This window comes from Tamandua tetradactyla, chromosome 1, assembly GCF_023851605.1.
Source record: "Tamandua tetradactyla isolate mTamTet1 chromosome 1, mTamTet1.pri, whole genome shotgun sequence".
NCBI lineage: Eukaryota > Metazoa > Chordata > Mammalia > Pilosa > Myrmecophagidae > Tamandua > Tamandua tetradactyla.
The window spans coordinates 6,398,885-6,416,889 of NC_135327.1; the positions used below are offsets into that span (position 1 = coordinate 6,398,885).

General features: G+C 43.5%; 2 protein-coding genes across 5 annotated transcripts in view; both read right to left on the reverse strand.

Moving 5' to 3' along the window:
- Positions 1 to 442: 442 nt before the first annotated feature.
- On the reverse strand, positions 443 to 3,421 carry UBE2C (ubiquitin conjugating enzyme E2 C). Of its 2 annotated transcripts, none has more exons than XM_077167875.1 (6): positions 3,216 to 3,421; positions 2,743 to 2,770; positions 2,089 to 2,175; positions 1,202 to 1,406; positions 1,035 to 1,094; positions 443 to 663 (listed from the first exon to the last, which is right to left on the reverse strand). In XM_077167875.1, exons 1-6 carry the CDS (start codon positions 3,314 to 3,316, stop codon positions 605 to 607), a joined length of 540 nt encoding a protein of 179 aa, XP_077023990.1. In that variant the 5' UTR covers positions 3,317 to 3,421; the 3' UTR covers positions 443 to 604. The 2 variants fall into 2 exon arrangements, with proteins under 2 accessions (XP_077023990.1, XP_077023991.1); XM_077167876.1 differs by lacking the exon at positions 3,216 to 3,421 and adding an exon at positions 2,878 to 3,087.
- Positions 3,422 to 4,286: 865 nt separating this feature from the next.
- DNTTIP1 (deoxynucleotidyltransferase terminal interacting protein 1) overlaps positions 4,287 to 18,005 on the reverse strand; it is a 32,841-nt gene continuing 19,122 nt past the window's right edge. For 2 of the 3 annotated variants that reach the window (XM_077167862.1, XM_077167859.1), the window contains exons 5-13: positions 15,689 to 15,757; positions 15,386 to 15,442; positions 15,063 to 15,121; positions 14,367 to 14,412; positions 12,366 to 12,424; positions 12,205 to 12,265; positions 6,267 to 6,338; positions 4,747 to 4,802; positions 4,287 to 4,650 (exon numbers count right to left, since the gene is read on the reverse strand). In XM_077167862.1, coding sequence (XP_077023977.1) covers positions 4,512 to 4,650; positions 4,747 to 4,802; positions 6,267 to 6,338; positions 12,205 to 12,265; positions 12,366 to 12,424; positions 14,367 to 14,412; positions 15,063 to 15,121; positions 15,386 to 15,442; positions 15,689 to 15,757 — 618 coding nt within the window. In that variant the 3' untranslated portion in view covers positions 4,287 to 4,511. Of the gene's footprint in view, positions 4,651 to 4,746; positions 4,803 to 6,266; positions 6,339 to 6,433; positions 6,592 to 12,204; positions 12,266 to 12,365; positions 12,425 to 14,366; positions 14,413 to 15,062; positions 15,122 to 15,385; positions 15,443 to 15,688; positions 15,758 to 18,005 lie in introns of those variants that run through there. The other variant, XR_013178864.1, reaches the window with a different exon arrangement.

The window sequence follows — 18,005 nt, forward strand, 5'->3', positions numbered from 1 at the left end:
GATGCGGGCGAGCCCAGGGCAGACCTGAGAGTTCCCCCAGGGAAGGCGCTTTCTCTCAACCCAGACCCTGACCTGTGCGTCACCTACTGCCCCTGCCACCCTTGCTCTTTTTACAAGTTACTGCTGTTTCCGGCCCATCTGCTGTCCAGCTGGGGCAGCCCTGATAGTCACTGAAGGTTCCGCTGTGTCATGACTCCACAGCCACAGGCATTATTGTGACACCACTTCACAGATGGGAAAACAGATGTGGAGCTATGAAGTAACTGTCATCAAGGGAACAAACCTAGTCATCTCACTACCGGGCCAACAGCCTCGCAGCTGCTTCTACTCCCTGAGGAAGGGCAGGGTCCGAACCCAGACCCCTAAGTCTGACCTGCACTGACAGTGAGCACACACTTCCAAGCCTAGGGGAACTGCAAGGCGACAGCTTGTAAAAAAACCGAAATGCATTTATTTAATTAATATATTCATCACAAGGGCAACAAAGATTTAATTTAAAAAACAGAAACAAAACAAAAATGACACCACCTATATGCAGGAAAGGACAGACCATCAAAGGGAAAAATGAAAAGACAACACAAAGAGAGAGGCTGGACAGTCTGGGTCAGGGCTCTTCGCTGGACACGTGCTTTGAGTAGGTCTCTTGCAGGTACTTCTTAAAGGCTGGAAGAGAGCAGGTAGGTCTCAGTGAGTGGTGGGGACAGGTGGGCAAGAGGGCAGGTTGACTATATAAGCAAAGGATGGAAGAGGTTGGGGAGGGACTTAATTCTCAGCAGCAGTATTCCCCTATGCAGCCCACCCAGCCATGTCTCCAGGACGGGCTTCGCTTCAGCGAGCCTGGGGCTCAGGGGCAGGGAGCTATTAGCGAGCGAGTCTTTTGCGCAAGACTTTGCCTTTTGAGAAAACCCCTCAGCCTACATTCATGCATGTTTTTACAACCCAGTCCTCAGGACACAGCCCCACGTCTCTGAGATCCTTCTGTTTGAAGACTGGGGAGGAATCACCCTATGTCTGATGAAGGAGGAAGAACACACCTGTGGGGTTTTTCCAGAGTTCAGCAGCATGTGTGTTCAAAGGGCTTTCGATGTTGGGTTCTGTGGGTGGAAAGATAAAGGACAGTTAAGGGAGTGGAAGAAGCTGGCCGAGGGAAGTCCTAGGCAGGTTCCCGGGTTGCAGGGGAGGGGCTGGTCTCAGAAGTCACCTCCCAGCAGGCTCTGGATGGAGAGGAGGATGGTTCTGACGTCATACAAGGCAGACCACTTGTCCTTCAGGATGTCCAGGCAGATGTTACCCTGAGTGTCCACGTTGGGGTGGTAGCAGGGCGTGAGAAACTTGACCGTGGGTGCGTTGTAGGGGTAGCCACTGGGGAACTCCAGGGAGAGCTTATACCGCAGGTCTTCATATACCTGGCATTTGGAGAAAAAGGCGAGTGGTGAGTAGTGAGCCTCTCGTCTCCATCCAAACCCCATATAAATGGTTGCTGGGACCTTTGAGTTTCCTTAATGGACCACTAAACTCCAAGTCTGGTTCTGGTGTTTTTTTTTCTCTCTCTGGTGGCCACGGTCACCCAACTGTGAGGTGCCTTGTCTATTGCACAGGGTTGGCATGTGCCATCAGCAAGGAATAAAGAACTGGAGGGGACTTTAAGTAGTCTTTATCCAGGGGCTGGAAAAATGGCAAACTGTGGGCCATCAAAGCAGTGCTTTGGTCCAACTAGAATTTTAACTATTTGTCAATACGTTAAGAACTAAGAGATTTTGTACACAAATCTGGATGTCTGCCTATCTCAAATCAGATTTGCAATAATGGGAAGCTGCCCTCTTGAGACTTGTCCTCCATTCATTTACTTTGCTGCCTGGCCCTCTGTAGGAATCTAAGATGGAGAGTCTTGCTTTAAACCCACTCTATACCCTATTACTGTACACATGGAGAGAACAAGGCCACAAGGCTCAGAACACGTGAACAGACATGAGGGAGTTCTTTTGCCCAGCTAAAGCCTTGAAGCAGATATGGCATTTGGATCGCTCTTCCCCTCAGCTACCCCAGACTCAGCAAAGTCCCACTCATCCACCCCAACCCTACACTTACTGTGCCAGCTGCTCCATGGATGGTCCCCACCCACTTGAAAAGGTTGTCTGATTCAGGGAAGGCAGAAATTCCTTTGTCACCAGACATCTGGAGAGGAAACCAACACTTGCTAGACTGCTGGGTACACTTTTTGGACATAGCAAAGAGGATCAGTGGGTCAGCATCCCTTATTCTCAATCTCATGACACTTTTGATCCAAAATAAAGCAATCAGACCAAGTTGAGAGGGAAATGATTAGAGTCTTGGGGCTGAACATGCCCCTCCCAGGAACAAGTACTGGGATTACATAAATCCATCACCAGCTAAGGAGAGAGGGGTTATGTAGGAAGCAGCCCTGTACTCGCAGTCACGCTGGTTGTTGGGAATTCAATTCCATGTTATTGTGTGCCTGTTACATATAAAGCCCAGAGATTAGTACAGGAAAGACTTCCGAAACAAGAGGGATAGGCGATGTGGGCACTGAAGGATTTGAGCGGAGTATTCAGGGGTAATGTAGGAAAGGACATCTGGAAAGAGGAGGAAGTTGGCGTGGGTCAAGTTTTGGGCAGAGAAGTAGAACCACGCCAGACAGGCAAAGTTTGCCTATGGGGAAGGGTGAATTGGGAGGTGGCGGTGGACTAAATGGCTGGGGGTCAGCGTAGCTTAGTAACTCACCATGAGGGTCATCAACTCCTGCTGTAGCCTGCAAAAAGAGCATATGGGGTCACCGGGGGGCCTGGATGCGTCAGAGCTCCAGGTGGTGTCACCTCCCACCCAGTCCCTCTGGAGGAGCAGTCATGAGGCTTCCACCTTCAGTAAGGTCAGACTCAGCTCGGGCACACTCGCCCCCATCTCCAGAGCAGGGTCCTAGTGAGTCCTCTCCTTCCCTCATTCCAGGGTCTGGTCAGTTCTATTCCCACTGCTCTTCTGGCGCCTCTCCCCGGACCTGATCTCAAGTACTCCCTTCCTCCGCCCCCGCCGCCTGCGGAACGGTTTGGAAGAGCAGCCCCAGGTCCCGGCGTGCCTCCCCGAGCCCTACCCGCCCAGTCCTTACCCGCTTCAGGAGGGGGGATCCCGGAAGTCCACGCTCTTGGCCCCGAGGCCCAGGGCATGCCCGGCCCGGACGAGTGATTAACCGCATCACTTACCTCTTACCCACGGAGCCCCGGGCGGCGCCCCCGCTGGGCTCGGCCCCCTTCCGTGCGGCGGCCACGCTGGCGGCGGCTGGGTCGCGGTTCTGGGACGCCATCCGGGTAGCGTTGGCAGGGACACGGAAGCTTGGGAGGGATCACGACTACAACTGTAGGGCTGCCGGCCCGTCCGCCAGTGTTTGAATTGTAACCCTCCGGCAGCATCGACCAATCAGCGGCTCGCTTGGGTTTGATCCAGCCAATGGGGCGCGCCGGAGTGCTCTGTCACTGCGCAACTGCTTGACCCACCCGCCGGCGCGCCACTATTGGGTGACGGGATCTTGCTTCTGAGGGCCGATTGGTAGGAGAGGCTGTCATTAACTAACGCATCTGTAGCGGATTGGCTGCCTTTGGAAAACGCTTAACATTAAAGGGCCAAGAAAAAGTCCATCTGAGACGAGCCTCTTCAGAGGAAACGCCCTGCCACTCTCTTACACGCCCGTCACACCCAGCCCTGATTCCTTCTCTCGTGGGAAGCGAGTGCCTTCACTCTTGTGCCGCTCACACTTTCCCCCCCAAACAGAAACCCCCATTGTATGACCTGGGCACCTTTGTAGGGTCTCTCTGTATCTGAAAAGCCCAGCAAGGGAGGAACTTAGAGGCTAACGGCCCGAGCAGAAGACTCCCTATCAGGACTCATGGGTTCATGGGTTCTGCTTCTTCAAACAGGTTTGCTGTGTGGCCTTGGGCACAACAGTTTGTGTTCTAATCTGTAAAACAGGTTATAATCTGTATTACTCTGCATTATTTATATGGCCTGTGATCAGCCCGTATGGGACCATTCTCCTAGGTCCACACCTTAGTGGGGCGAAGAAATAAGGAAGAGAGGAACAGGGAGGGTTGCAAGGCACATGGTGTTCCCAGTTTGGTCTCATAAAACAGATATGCATGGGGCAGTAGGATCTTCCTGGTTCTAACCTGGGACAGGGGAGGAGGGGATCTGGTCTTTTTTTCCCACATCACTTCCATCTAGAGCTCTTGATGTTTTCTCAGCCCCCACAAGGCAGACTGCACAGCAGGCTCACCATCTGTGTTTTTTAAAAACGGTTTTATTGCTTCTTATCCTAACAACTTTACAACTATAGATTCACAGGCCAGTCTGGAGGACTTGCAGAGAGTCATTACAAACCAGCCCAGGCAGAGCTTAAATTAATGCAGCTGAGATTCCTTTAGGAGCAGTGCCAGCGGCTGCCTCAGCCACGTGGGAAGGAAGGCTTTGGAGGAGGGCTGTGGAGTGTGGCCAGGGGACCCGCCTCAGGTCTGTGGAGGCGCTTCAACAGTACGATGCTCATTCTCTGTCCGTAGTGTCTCCATGTACTTTCGCATCTTCTCAACCATCCAGGAGGGTAGGACAAAGGATTTCAGCTCTTCCAACTTCAGGTCGAGGCATCCCCTGGAACAGACATTGAGGCGTGAAGTGAAGCAGGGGAGCCCAGGGCTACTTTGAAGCCAGGGGTAGGGTAGGGGACAGGAGAGCCACTGATTTTACCTGTAGTCATCACTGGCAGCAAGGTCCCGGATGTCCTCCTCGATGAGGAGGTAGGCCTGGGGAGGGAGGGGCAGCAAAGTGAGTAGTCAATGCCTCTGATTCATTTCATTCCTACTCAGTAACAATTTATTAAATACCTGCTTTATGCAAGGCCTGCTACTAGACTGGAAGGGGGGTATATGTGCATAGTTTACATTTAGTGGGGAGATGAAGTAGGGAGAGATTTTCTGGGGAATGGGACTGGACTGGAGTCTGGTTATTTATTTATAGCCTTGTCCTCTTTTTAAAAAGGGCCTGAAGGAGCTTACAACATGGCAAGAGAGCTATAAAATATACATGGAAACATGAAATTAGAGGGAGGAAGACATATGCTGACTCTGGGGACTAAGATAATTGAGTTTTGTGGCAAAGGGGACCTACAACACTGCACTGCTATGCAATGTGCTCCGGCACCTGTACAACTGCTGTCACCATGTCATGGCCTGCACAGGGTACAAGCCCTCCTGGGAGCCTATCACATGTAGATATTGTCTATCACACTGGAGAGTCTGCTGCGGGAGATATCTTTTTCTAGTGTTAGAATCAAGAATAACTGTGTGTCCCTTGAGTAATTTGATTGTCTTTATCTTATGGGTACTGTGAACTACTTGCAGATCAGATATGCTTGAGGGGCTAGAGCTGAATTTGCAAACACTTACAGAAGTGCACAGGTATCTGAATTCAGCAATTTAAATAAAAACACTTTTTAAACTAGTCTTGTTCTTGGCTAAGTTTTAGGTCTTGCCCTTCCTTTTTATTCCATCTGTTTCTTATTTATTTTCCATTTTATGTATCTTTGAGAAATCTTTTTTGAAATAAGGGGTAGGCATAAATATAGTAGTAAAATAAGACAGCTTTCATCACCAGAAAGAAGATGGCATGCCGGTTTGCAAGGAAGCCACTACATTCTAATAAGAAAGTCCTAAGTGAGCCCTCAGGCAGGGGCGTGGCATATGGCGGACACAGCCCTCTACCAAGTTTTAGAACAAAGGCAACAACGATTTTTCCCAAGGCCGTTACTCTATATTAGCTGAGTCTACATAACGGTGCTCCTGGAAGGGGCTGTCAGCTGAGGCAAGAAAGTTTCATTTCATATGACTCCTACTGATAAGTAGCGCTGCTTGGAGCACTGTGCTGAGAAAGGATTCCATAGCTGTGTCTGGTGGAAGTGTGCTGTAACCGATAGGTGAAACCTGTCAATGGGCACTTAAAGGAAAAGCATTAGTGTGGCTTGCACCTGCTGTTTCTTTGCTCAGCTAATATAATCCAAATAAGTGGACTTGGGAGGATAGACTGGGAGGGTGAGAGGCAGTGTGTAGGAAACTTAGGGACAGGGAAAGGAATCCAGGGATCAAGTTCTGTCTCACATTCATCAGGCTTTGGTGTCTCCCATATCTGGAGGTGAGCTGTCACGTAGAGCCAGAACCCTGCTCCCTAGGCTGGGTGGGTCTCTGGCAGTGTCATGTGTGAACGATGCTTACCATCTTCCCCCCTGTTGCCCGCATGTGATGCTGCTCTGCCAGCCAGTGCTTGTCCTGGGGGTCAGCTGCATACTGTGAGGGATGAAGTCACAGGGCGAGACATTAGCCTGGTGCAAAGGGCCCTTTTCTCTTTGGTTCAGGAACATACTCTTGGCCCTTGAGCTTACCAACAAGCTCTTGTTTCAGCATGGTGAGTGTAGAGGGCTCGTCAATCTTTTCAGAGCAAACCGAACCAGTTCCCAGGAGGCCAAGTCATGGGACCCAGTTGTTGGAGATTTAGAGCACTTCTAATCCCAACCCTTGCCTTTCTCAAAATACTGCATCTCTGGTGATGGAAGGGACTGGTGATTATTATTATTATTATTTTATTAATTAAAAAAAGATTAACTAACACAACATTTAGAAATCATTCCATTCTACATATGCAATCAGTAATTCTTAATATCATCACATAGATGTATGATCATCATTTCTTAGTACATTTGCATCGATTTAGAAAAAGAAATAGCAAGACAACAGAAAAAGAAATAAAATGATAATATAGAGAAAAAAATAAAAATAAAAAATACAAAAAATATATATAAAAAACAAAACAAACAAACAAACAAAAAACCATAGCTCAGACGCAGCTTCATTCAGTGTTTTAACATAATTACATTACAATTAGGTAGTATTGTGCTGTCCATATTTGAGTTTTTGTATCTAGTCCTGTTGCACAGTCTGTATCCCTTCAGCTCCAATTACCCATTATCTTACCCTGTTTCTAACTCCTGATGGTCTCTGTTACCAATGACATATTCCAAGTTTATTCTCGAATGTCAGTTCACATCAGTGGGACCATACAGTATTTTTCCTTTAGTTTTTGGCTAGTCTCACTCAGCATAATGTTCTCTAGGTCCATCCATGTTATTACATACTTCATAAGTTTATCCTGTCTTAAAGCTGCATAATATTCCATCATATGTACATACCACAGTTTGTTTAGCCACTCGTCTGTTGATGGACATTTTGGCTGTTTCCATCTCTTTGCAATTGTAAATAATGCTGCTATAAACATTGGTGTGCAAATGTCCATTTGTGTCTTTGCCCTTAAGTCCTTTGAGTAGATACCTAGCAATGGTATTGCTGGGTCGTATGACAATTCTATATTCAGTTTTTTGAGGAACCGCCAAACTGCCTTCCACAGTGGTTGCACCATTTGACATTCCCACCAACAGTGGATAAGTGTGCCTCTTTCTCCACATCCTCTCCAGCACTTGGGACTGGTGATTATTTATTTGGAACTCCTCTTTTAAAAAAAGATCTTAGGTGGCTTATGATACGTATGCTTACTATGGTGACCAGGTCTTCTAAAACAAATCAGAACACTTCATGCACTGGGGGAAGCAGAACAGTATCAAGGTTAGGAACTTTTTTTTTTTTTTTTTTTAGGAACTTGTTTTTGAAGCTAGACAAACAAGGTTTAAATACTGGTTTCTGCCACTTATTACATGGTGTAAACCTGGACAATAATTTCCTCCAGTCTCAGTTCCCTCATCTGTAAAATGGAGAACAGTAATAATTCTCTTAAAGGGTTGTTAAGAATAAGAGAGGGCACCAAAGAACACAGACAAATGGCCCATAAGCACATGCAAAGATGCTGAACATCATTTGAAATATGGAAATACATATTTAAACCACAGTGAGATATCTAGAATATCTCACTAGAATAGTTTATATTTAAATAATGGAAAATATGAGTATTGGTGAGATTGTAGAGAAATAGGAATCCTTGTGTATTGTTGGTGGAAATTTAAAATGGTGCAGCAGCTGCTGTGGAAGACAGTTTGATGGTTCCTCAGAGAGTTAAGTACAGAATTACCAAACGACCTGGCAATTCCACTTCTAGGTATACACCCGAAATAGATGAAGGCAGGCACTCGGACAGGTATCTGTATAGCAATGTTCACTGCAGCATTATTCACAATAGCTATAAGGTGGAAAGTATCCAAGTGTCTGTGAATATATGCACGGATAAACAAAATGTGGTATATCCACACAATGGAATATTATTTAGTTTTAGAAAAGAATGAAGTTCTGATACAAACTCCAAAATGGATAAACCTTGAAGATATCATACTGAGTGAAATAAGCCTGACACAAAAGGACAGATATTATATGATCTCACTTATATGAGATAGCCAGAACATGCAAACTTCAGAGACAGAAAGAAGATTACAGATTGTAAGGGACAAGATGGGGATGGGGGATGGGGAGTTACTGCTTAGTGGGTACAGAATTTCTATTTGGGATAATGGAAAAGCTCGGTAATGGATGATGGTAATGGTAGCACAACATTGTGAATGAATTAATACCACTGAATTGTAGACCTGAAAGTGGTTAAAATGGGAAATGTTATGTTGTATATATGTTTCCACAGTAAAAAATAAATAAATTGGAAAGAACATGGGAAAGAAAAAAACCCACAAAACTATAGCCAAAATCTAACAATGAATATCAAATCTAAATAAATTTAGGACTAAGACAAAAATAAATTTGAGGATTATGGCTACAGAACAGAATTTAATAGTGATAAATTCAAATGAAGGAGAAATGATATAATTAACAACAGCTGGGAGAGAAAAGGGAAAGCCTGTGGGAGGTGATGTAAGTATAATGATTTTCTTATCCTTAACAGCTGGGGCCAAACTGATAAATCTGGCAACAGGATAAGTATACCGAACAGTAAAAACAAAACAAAAACAAGAAGGATAATTTAATCAACCAAAATCGGGTAGATGAAAAGAGGAAGAGAAGAGGAGAAGAAAAAGAAATATGTATAAAGCTAATCACTGAAGCATTATTTGTAATACAAGGAAAATGGGGGAAAAAAACCTAAATTTCTACAGAGAATGATTAAATAAACTGTGACACATTCATGCAATGAAATACTATTTGGCTATAAAATAAAAAGGATGTTTCTCTATGTAGTGATATAAAAGGCTCAACAAAATTATGGGTAAGGGAAAAAATTCAGGTACAGAACTCTCTGTATTATAAATAAGGGAAATGAATAGGCAAACGTATTTCTCTTTACATATTTAAACCATCTCTTGAATGATGTCAAAGAAACTGGTAACACTACCTCTGTTGAGGGAAAATTGAGTATTTGGAGAGAGAAGGATGAAAAAGAGATTTTCAATGTATACCCTTTGCTCCTTTTGAAATTGGAACCAGTGGGATACGATTTTTAAAAATAAATAAAATTTAAGTTAAATAAAAAAGAATTAAGCAGGTGGGTATAAAAAAAGAACTAAATACAGTATCTGACACACAGTAAGTGCTCAACAGAGGCAGGTTTTATAAAATAGGTTGAATATTTGAAATAGATAAAAAGTCTGGAGTGTATGATCTTACCCTTCAGGTTTAATTGTTTTACCTCTTAGGTATTATGTTAAAAATTTTCAAAGCATGCACTCTCTGACCCAGCAACTCCACTGCCAGAAATTTACCCTTCAGAATCACCTACACGTGTACACAAGGATATTGGAACAAGGATTTTTGGTGCAGCCTCATTTATAAAAGGAAAACATTGGAAAAAATTTAAATGTCCATCAAAAGGGAATAATTAAATAAGTTATGGGATATATAAATGAATTCTAAACAGCTCTTAAAAATAAAATGAGACAATGTGGAAAATTGACTAAGATAATATCCAGTGGTTTATAGTGGTTGACAAACTTTTTCTGTAATGGGTCAGAGTAAATATTTTAAACTTTATCAGGCACATAGATCTCTGTGGCATATTCTTTTTTTCGTTTAACACAACTAAAAATGAAGAATTCTGAGTTGAAAAAAATAGGTGACAGGTTGGATTTGGCTCACAGGTCATACATAGTTTGCCCTGCACTAGAATGTAAATTCCAGGAGAGCAAAGAGTATTGACTCTTGTTTTCTGATTTATTTCCAGCACCGTGAGAGTGCCTGATGTATAACAGATAGTCAGTAAATATTTGTTCAAAGAATGAATGAATTTTGGAGTGCAAAAAATAAAGTCAGAACAATATAGTAGGGTCTCAACATATGCAAAAAAACCACGAAAGGTTAACAGTATGATTATAAAAAGGTGTTTGCATCAGTTTTAACAAATGTACCACACAACGCAATGTTTTACTAATAAGGTATTATATGAAATCCTGTGTTTTATGCATGATTGTTTTGTAAACACACAACTTCTTTAATTAAAAAAGAAAAAAAGAGAGGAAAAAGAAAAGCCACGAAAGAGCATACGCATTCACAGGTGCAGACACGCTTGGGAAGGGCGGAGGAGATGTATCACTGCAGTTCACCTCTGGGGGAGGGAGTCAGTGCTAGGGAGAAGGGGAACTTGGTGTTTTGCTCTCTGTATGCTTTTGTGTATTGTTTGAATCTTTTTACAACAAGAATGGATTTATATATTATTTCTATAAAAAAGAAAAATTAGAAAAATGTTCTTTGAAGGATAGAAAAATAGGCAAAAGATATAAAAGGCAGTTTATAGAAGAAATACAAATAGATCACAAATTAATGAACAGATGTCTATCATCAGTAATAGGAAACTGCAAAGTGAAACAACAGATTTTCCCTACGCTTACTAGACAGAAGATTATAATGAGAGGTAATAACCACTGTTGATAACAGTGTGGGATGGTGAGAGTTAGTTCATTACAAATGGGGGGGGGGGCTGTCTTAGAATTGGGAAACTTTGCTGCTAATCATGATTACCATTTTTTGAGCCCTTACTATGTGCGGCACTGTTCTGGGTGCTTTTCTGCACTCTTAATTCTGTATGTCCTAAGAGGTTGATCTATCATCATTGTCATTTTGTAGATGACAAAACAGGCTCAGAAATGTGCAGCCACCTGCCAGGGTTACGCAACTAGTAGGTAAAGGAACCAGGACTAAACACACACACTTAACCATTATGTAACAGGAATTCAAAGAAGAGCCAAGAGCATATACATTTGTGTGATGATGCATGCAAAGCTCTTGGAAGGTGGACCTTAAAGAACAGATAGAGACAGGGGAGGGGAGGAAGGGAGGTATTCAAATGAAGGGAAAAGCAGGCATGAAGATGCTAAGAAAGGAAAATGAAAAAGTAGCAAGTAGGCTAAATTGTCCAGGTGTTAGGTAGGATCCTACAATGGAAAGGTAGGAAGTGGGTCTGACCTTCAAAGAACTTGCCACCCAAAGAACCGGCACAGAATGTGGCAGATGAAGCCCATGATTCTGAGCCCCCAAAGGGTCCGTGCAGTTTTGGCATGGAACAACCAGCCTTATGTAGAGATACAAAAAATGTATTTTGAACACATATGCCTTTGTCACTTTTCTAATATATTTAGATGCTTTTGTGATGGGTAAAATACACACATTCCTTTAAGATGGTGAGTGAATAGTATCAAATAGTGAAGATAAAGCACAGCTGTCCCCAGGAGAGGAGTACCCTATTGGAAAAGTTAGAATTACTGTGCCTTCATTCAGTCTCTTTATTTTAGATTACTGTCTAAGGTAGTGGTTAAGAGCTTAGGCTTTGGCAAAGACACACCAGGACTGAATCCTGACTCACCACTTATTAGCTGAGTAACCTTGGACAAGTCATTTAGCCTTTCTCACTAGTGTTTTTTTTTTTTTTTTCATTTGTAAAATAAGAATAGCAATATCTATCTTAAAGGACAGTTCCATGAAATCACATAAGTGTAGAACTTAAAACAGTGTTTGGCACACAGAAAAGGCAAGGAAAGTAGCAGTTATAGAAACAGAGTATTTAGTAAATCATGAAAGGTAATAGCAGAGAGGCAACTGGAACCAGATGCCCTGATCCCCAGAGCAGTGTTTGGACCAAGTCTTTCTGTGGCATCTACAACTTTCAATGCCTCTACTTCCAGTGACAGGGCCTGGCTAACTCCCAGCACTCACCTACCTTAAAGAGGTGGGGGTGCTTGATGTAGATTCTCCCTCTGGTGCCTCCCATACCCAGGGCCCTGGAAGGGAACAGATGAGAGGTAAGGATTCCAGCAGTGACAGTCCTGGTGGTGAACTCCTGATCTGCCTTTTCCTCAGTGTCAAAACTTTCACACTTACTTATTGGCTCGAGATCCCAACACAAAGGTAGTAGATTCATTCAGTCGAGCTGGGTCCCACTATATAAAAAAATAGAGCCTGTTAGGGTGAGGTTTAATCTGGTAGGCAGGACAGAAATTCTCTTCTCCTTGCCTTCTCCTGCCACAACCTGTGTCCTTTATTCAACAGTTTAATGAGGAAACTGAGTACTTACACTGGGCTAGGCCCTGCACTAGATACTGGTGACAGAGAGATGAGTGAGATACAGGCTTTGTTCCCCAGGAGGCCACAGACACATGTTTAGATAATTACACCATCACACAATATGGCAACGATACAGATGAGTACAGGATATTATATGAGGGGTGCCAAGAGGGGTGGGTTTAGCCAGGAAAGCTTCCTTGGAGAGGTAATTCCCAAGTTAATTCTAAAAGGGGGAGCAGAAATCAGGCAGGTAGAGGGAAGAAGGAGAGAATTCCAGGCAGCATGGACAACAGCAGGTGAGAGCTGTCTTGGTTTGCTAGAGAGACTACGAGCACTTCTGTGTTCTAAAGGAGAGAGAGCACAAGTTAGGGAATGGTAATTGGTGAAGCTGAAGAAAGAAGCAGAGAAGGGGTGGGGGCCTTAGTATGCTATGTGAAAGGGTCTGCATTTTATTTATTCTGTAGGTAACGGGGAGTTAGTTGTTGAAAGCCTCTCAACAGGGTATGACAGAGTCAGGTTTGCTCTGATGATAACTCACTCTTACAGCAATGTGGATAATGGATTTGAGGTAGCAAAACCATAGGCAGAGAGGCTAGTTTAGAGGCTGCTGTAATAAAGCAGTTTTGAAAGAAGATGAGGGCCTGAATTAGCACAGTAGTAGAGATGAAGAGGGGGTATAGGAATTGCAATATATTTAGGAGGCAGAATCACCCAGGACTTGACTGGATATAGGGAGGTGAAGGAGGGGAAGAAACAAAGATGACTAAAAGAGAGAACATACCAGAAGGTCAATTTTTAAAAAAAATTTTTTTATTAATTAAAAAAAATTAACAGACAAAACATTAAGATATCATTCCATTCTACATATACAATCAGTAATTCTTAACGGAAGGTCAATTTTGAGTTCAATTTTGAATATGCTGAGTCAGAAGTTGGAACTGCCAGCCAGAAAGGTTCAGCAGGCAGAAGGAAATACAAGTCTTAACTACACAGAGATGTGGGACAAAGTTATGGGAGTTTTAGTACACAGGAGTCCCTGAAACATGAAAGTTCAGATCATCCGGAGAGAAACTTTAGGTGGAGAAGACAAGTGGGCCAAGGAGATGATTCTAGGGGACACTCATATATATGAATCATGCTGAGGAAGCTCTTACAAAAAAGAGGGAAGGAATGTTTGGAGAGGAACAGAAAGATCTAGGAGAATGCAGTATCACTAGCTCTAAGGGAGTAAAGAGTTTCAGAAGAAAGGGATTTCCAGAGTGAAAGCAGAAGGGGCCAGATGAGAGGTGGACAATGTCAACTGAATACAGTCTCAACCATGGCAGCAGCATTTTATCTATGTTACTGAAGAAAGGATTCTTCAGAGTATACTCAAGTATAATAAGAGCATAAGATAATTAGATAAAATAAGATAATTTCCTGCCCCCAGTGGAGCTGGCACGAAAGGAAAGTCCTTAACTATAGAATGAGAACAATCTATCTTACAAGGTGGTTGAAAAGATTAAATAAAATAATCCATAAAAGAGACAGGGTGGCTCCTGTCACACATTAAATACTAAATAAATATTAGTGATCACAAACTTTTACAAAGAGAAGCCTTCTCCAGCAAAGACTCCAGTCCTTTCATTTTATCTTTCATTTGCCCCTAATTCCAGTCCCTATTTGGGATCCTTCCAGTGTGGCTGTGGGCATGGAAGATGGCTCTGTAATGCACAATATCCTTCCTCTCCCCCCCAGCCCTTTTCTCTCACTGTGAGGCCCAGAGCGTTGGTGGCATCTCCCGGGATAGTGGACACCGCCATGTTCAGATAAACTTACCTTGGGGCCCTCCCGGCGAATTGGTTCACAGGATTTTGGTTTCCATCTGATTGGAAGGAAAGAAGAAAGGTGAATTCTCCGAGGTGAGGCCTAGGACTGGAGAAAGCTTGCTGCTGTTGGTGGGGGTTCCCACATACTCTCCCTTTAGCAGACTTCTTCTAGGTAAACCATCAGAGAAGCCAGATCACCTCTGGCTTTATCTGCTTTACATATTGGGCAGCCACATAAGGTTTTGTTTGAAGAAGATTCTGTTGCTTAAAAAATGTTTGAAAACTACTACCTTGGAGGCAATGTCGTACAGTTTTCCCCTTATTAGCAATCTGACCTTGGGCAAATAATCTTTTGGAGTCTATTTCCTTATTTGCATAATTAATTATACCTTCTTGAGTGGGTGGCTGTTTAGTATTAAATGATAAAATATGTAGGGTGCTTAGACCTGTTACTGGTACATCATAAGGGCTCAATATATGCTGACAGTTATTAAAAACTATGGTGTTCAAGCAAGCTGAGACAAAATCAAGATAAAACAGCTACCTCCTCACTGCTCTCCCTCTCACCTTCAAACTAGGATAACCCTCTTTCATGGTTACCTGGTGTTATGATTTTGCCAGGCACAGAACTCTGGCCGCTGTTCCTCCAGGCCCTCTCCCTCCCTCTCTCCCTTCCGCCCTGACCACATGGTTGGCCCCTACTCACACCATGCCTGCAGCGGCCCGGTCATTGGACAGGATGTGTCCTGGAGGCCGTCCCTTTCTCTGCCACAAAGAACAGCTGTCAGAGGCCCGACCTGATGGAAGTCTCACCCCCCCAATGGCAGGTCAAGGGTTAGTTGGTGGAGATGGTTTTCCAAAGAGAACAAATGATGCTTGAGAATAAAAAAGGGAGGGGTAACTGTTTCTCAGGTCCTGCCTCTCATGCCCAAAGGGCCCCAAAGAGCCCAAAGGTGCATTAAGGAAGCTCAGCGCCTTCTTCTGGAGCTAATGCATTCTTCCCGGCCAGAAAACAAGAAGATGCTCTACCTTTTTGGGGACGGGGCTTCCTCGATGGGCACACTCCTCTTCTGCCTGCCGGCCACGCTGGAGGAAAAGGGAAGGGAGTCAGTGGAGACCACTGCCTGGGAGCTGCTGCACCGGGGAGAGCTCCTGGACCATAGCCCACTGGCCCTTAATTGACCCAGGCCTCAGAAGCCCTCCCAGGATGATACCATTTGGACCTGGTTCTACAGATGGTGGCACATGAAACCTCGCTGGGGCCAAGTATTTTCCGGCCTCCCAGTCTGATTTGTCTGCTCTCAAATGCCTCTGGGATGCAGTGACTCTGACCTTTATCCCTGGAAGCTCATGGGTCAGTCGGGGTATTACTTTTTCTCCATCTGAAAACAGGAGCTTGGCCTAAAAGGGAAAGACCAAGTTTTAACAAGCAGTGTTTTGGTGGGTAAGTACCTCTTGCCTCCATTTTTACAAACACAACTAACTCTAAACTGGGTTAAATTTTTTTATGGTCCATACAATGGCACCCTAGAAATTATATTATAAATAGTTATTTAAAAACATGAGTAATTATTGGTTATTGTTGAAAATTTAGAAAATGTAAATAAGCAAAATTAAAAACCCCATCAAATGTGAAATCTCCTTATTCACAGAAGACTGTCAACTTTTTTTTTTTTTTAAACAAAGCCTGAAAGTTATTGGCTCAATAAGTGCGATCTAGGCATATCCGGCTGCATGTGGGGTGGATCCAGGTGTTCAGAGGATGTCATCAAGCTTCAGTGTCTTTTATTCTTTATCTCTTCTTTCTTGGTGTTGGCTTCATTTCCAGGCCCTCTCTCTTTCCATGTGGCCCCAGAAACTTCAGGTCCACTGGCTATCAGCTTCCAGGCCAGGAGAAAGAAAGGGTCACTTTTGCAATAGCTTCAGAGAATTACTGAAGCTTCAGAGAATTATTCACTGGCTCACTGCACCTCACTGACTACATCCAGGTCATGGACCCACCTCAGGGGTTAGAGGAGGTTGGGAGGAAGTAGACAGAAACAAGAGATTATATAACAAAGAAAATTTGCTATGCTACCAACAGAAGAATAAAGCAAAATCATCAGAGGTCCATAATTCTTGAACCTGCATGATCCCATAGAAAGTGGAATTCTCTGATAGGGGTCCTTGACTGTGCATTGGTCTTAAAATCCTGATGCTCAAGCTACACCGTAGAATAGTGAAAGCAAGGTCTCTGGGGGTAGTCTAGGCATCAGAATTTTTTTTTTAAAATTTTTTATTAATTTAAAAAAATTACAAGAAAGAAACACAAACGTTCTTAGTATATGCTCATTCCATTCTACATATATGATCAGTAATTCACAATATTGCATAGTTGCATATTCATCATCATGATCATTTCTTAGAACATTTGCATCAATTCAGACAATATTGCATAGTTGCATATTCATCATCATGATAATTTCTTAGAACATTTGCATCAATTCAGAAAAAGAAATAAAGACAACAGAAAAATAAAACAAAAACAGAAAAAAAAAGTTACACACCATACCCCTTACCTCTCTCTTTCATTGATCACTAGCATTTCAAACTAAATTTATTTTAACATTTGTTCCCCCTATTATTTTTTATTCCATATGTTCTACTCATCTGTTGACAAGGCAGATAAAAGAACCATCAGACACAAGGTTTTCACAACCACACAGTCACACTGCGAAAGCTATATCATTATACAATCATCTTCAAGAAACATGGCTACTGGAACACAGCTCTACATTTTCAGGCAGTTCCCTCCAGCCTCTCTATAACATCTTGGATAACAAAGTAATATCTACTTAATGTGTAAGAATAACCTCCAGGCTACCCTCTCGAGTCTGTTTGGAATCTCTCAGCCATTGACACTTTGCCTCATTTCATTCTTCCCCTTTTTGGTTGAGAAGGTTTTCCTAATTCCTTGATGCTAAGTCTCAGCTCATTCTGGGATTTCTGTCCCATGTTTAGGCATTGGAATTTTTAAAAACTCGCTAGATGATTACAACATGCAGCCAGGGTTAAATAAAGCAAACGTTCCAGTTTCTTGGTCTTCATTATTAAAACTGGCTGTTTATGAATACACTGATTATACCAAATTCCAGCCTAGCAGTCCAGAGCCCAGCTGTCATGAGCTGTTCATCTGGGAAGTGTGCCTGAATTCCTTCTCTCCCAAATGCTGAACAAGGGCAGGCCACATGAGCCCCCAAGGGAAGCCTTCAGACGTCCACAGTTCTCCTCAGTGCCTAGAACCAGGCTTGTTTCTTCAAGGGTAAGGGATGATGCCACTGGGACCCACAGGACAGAGCCTAGTCACTGTTCTCAGTGTAACCAGGGCTCTGTGGGGGCCTAGGAGGCCTGATGCCGGGAGCCATGGCTGTCCTGGGTTGAGCCTGGCAGAATACCAAGTAGAAGGAAGAGGGGGTACCCCTGGGAGAGGAGAGATTTTACCCAGAGCAGGATTTATCTGAGGAAATTCTTAACCTACCGGGACTGAAGAGTCTCTTGGCAGAAAGAGGCTGAGCTGGCAAACAACAGCTTGTTCTTTAGTATCCACATTGGTAGGTAAGCTCCAGAAACAAAACAGGGGGGGACTCACTATTATCATGGTGCTTTGCCT

Coding starts and splice junctions, on each gene's coding strand:
- UBE2C (XM_077167875.1), bottom strand. CDS start 3,316: ATGGCGTCCCAGAACCGCGACCCAGCCGCCGCCAGCGTGGCCGCCGCA. Junction 2,176..2,742: donor AGGAGTTGATGACCCTCATG/GTGAGTTACTAA, acceptor TTTCCTCTCCAG/ATGTCTGGTGACAAAGGAAT. Junction 1,407..2,088: donor TCCATGGAGCAGCTGGCACA/GTAAGTGTAGGG, acceptor TCCAAATGCCAG/GTATATGAAGACCTGCGGTA.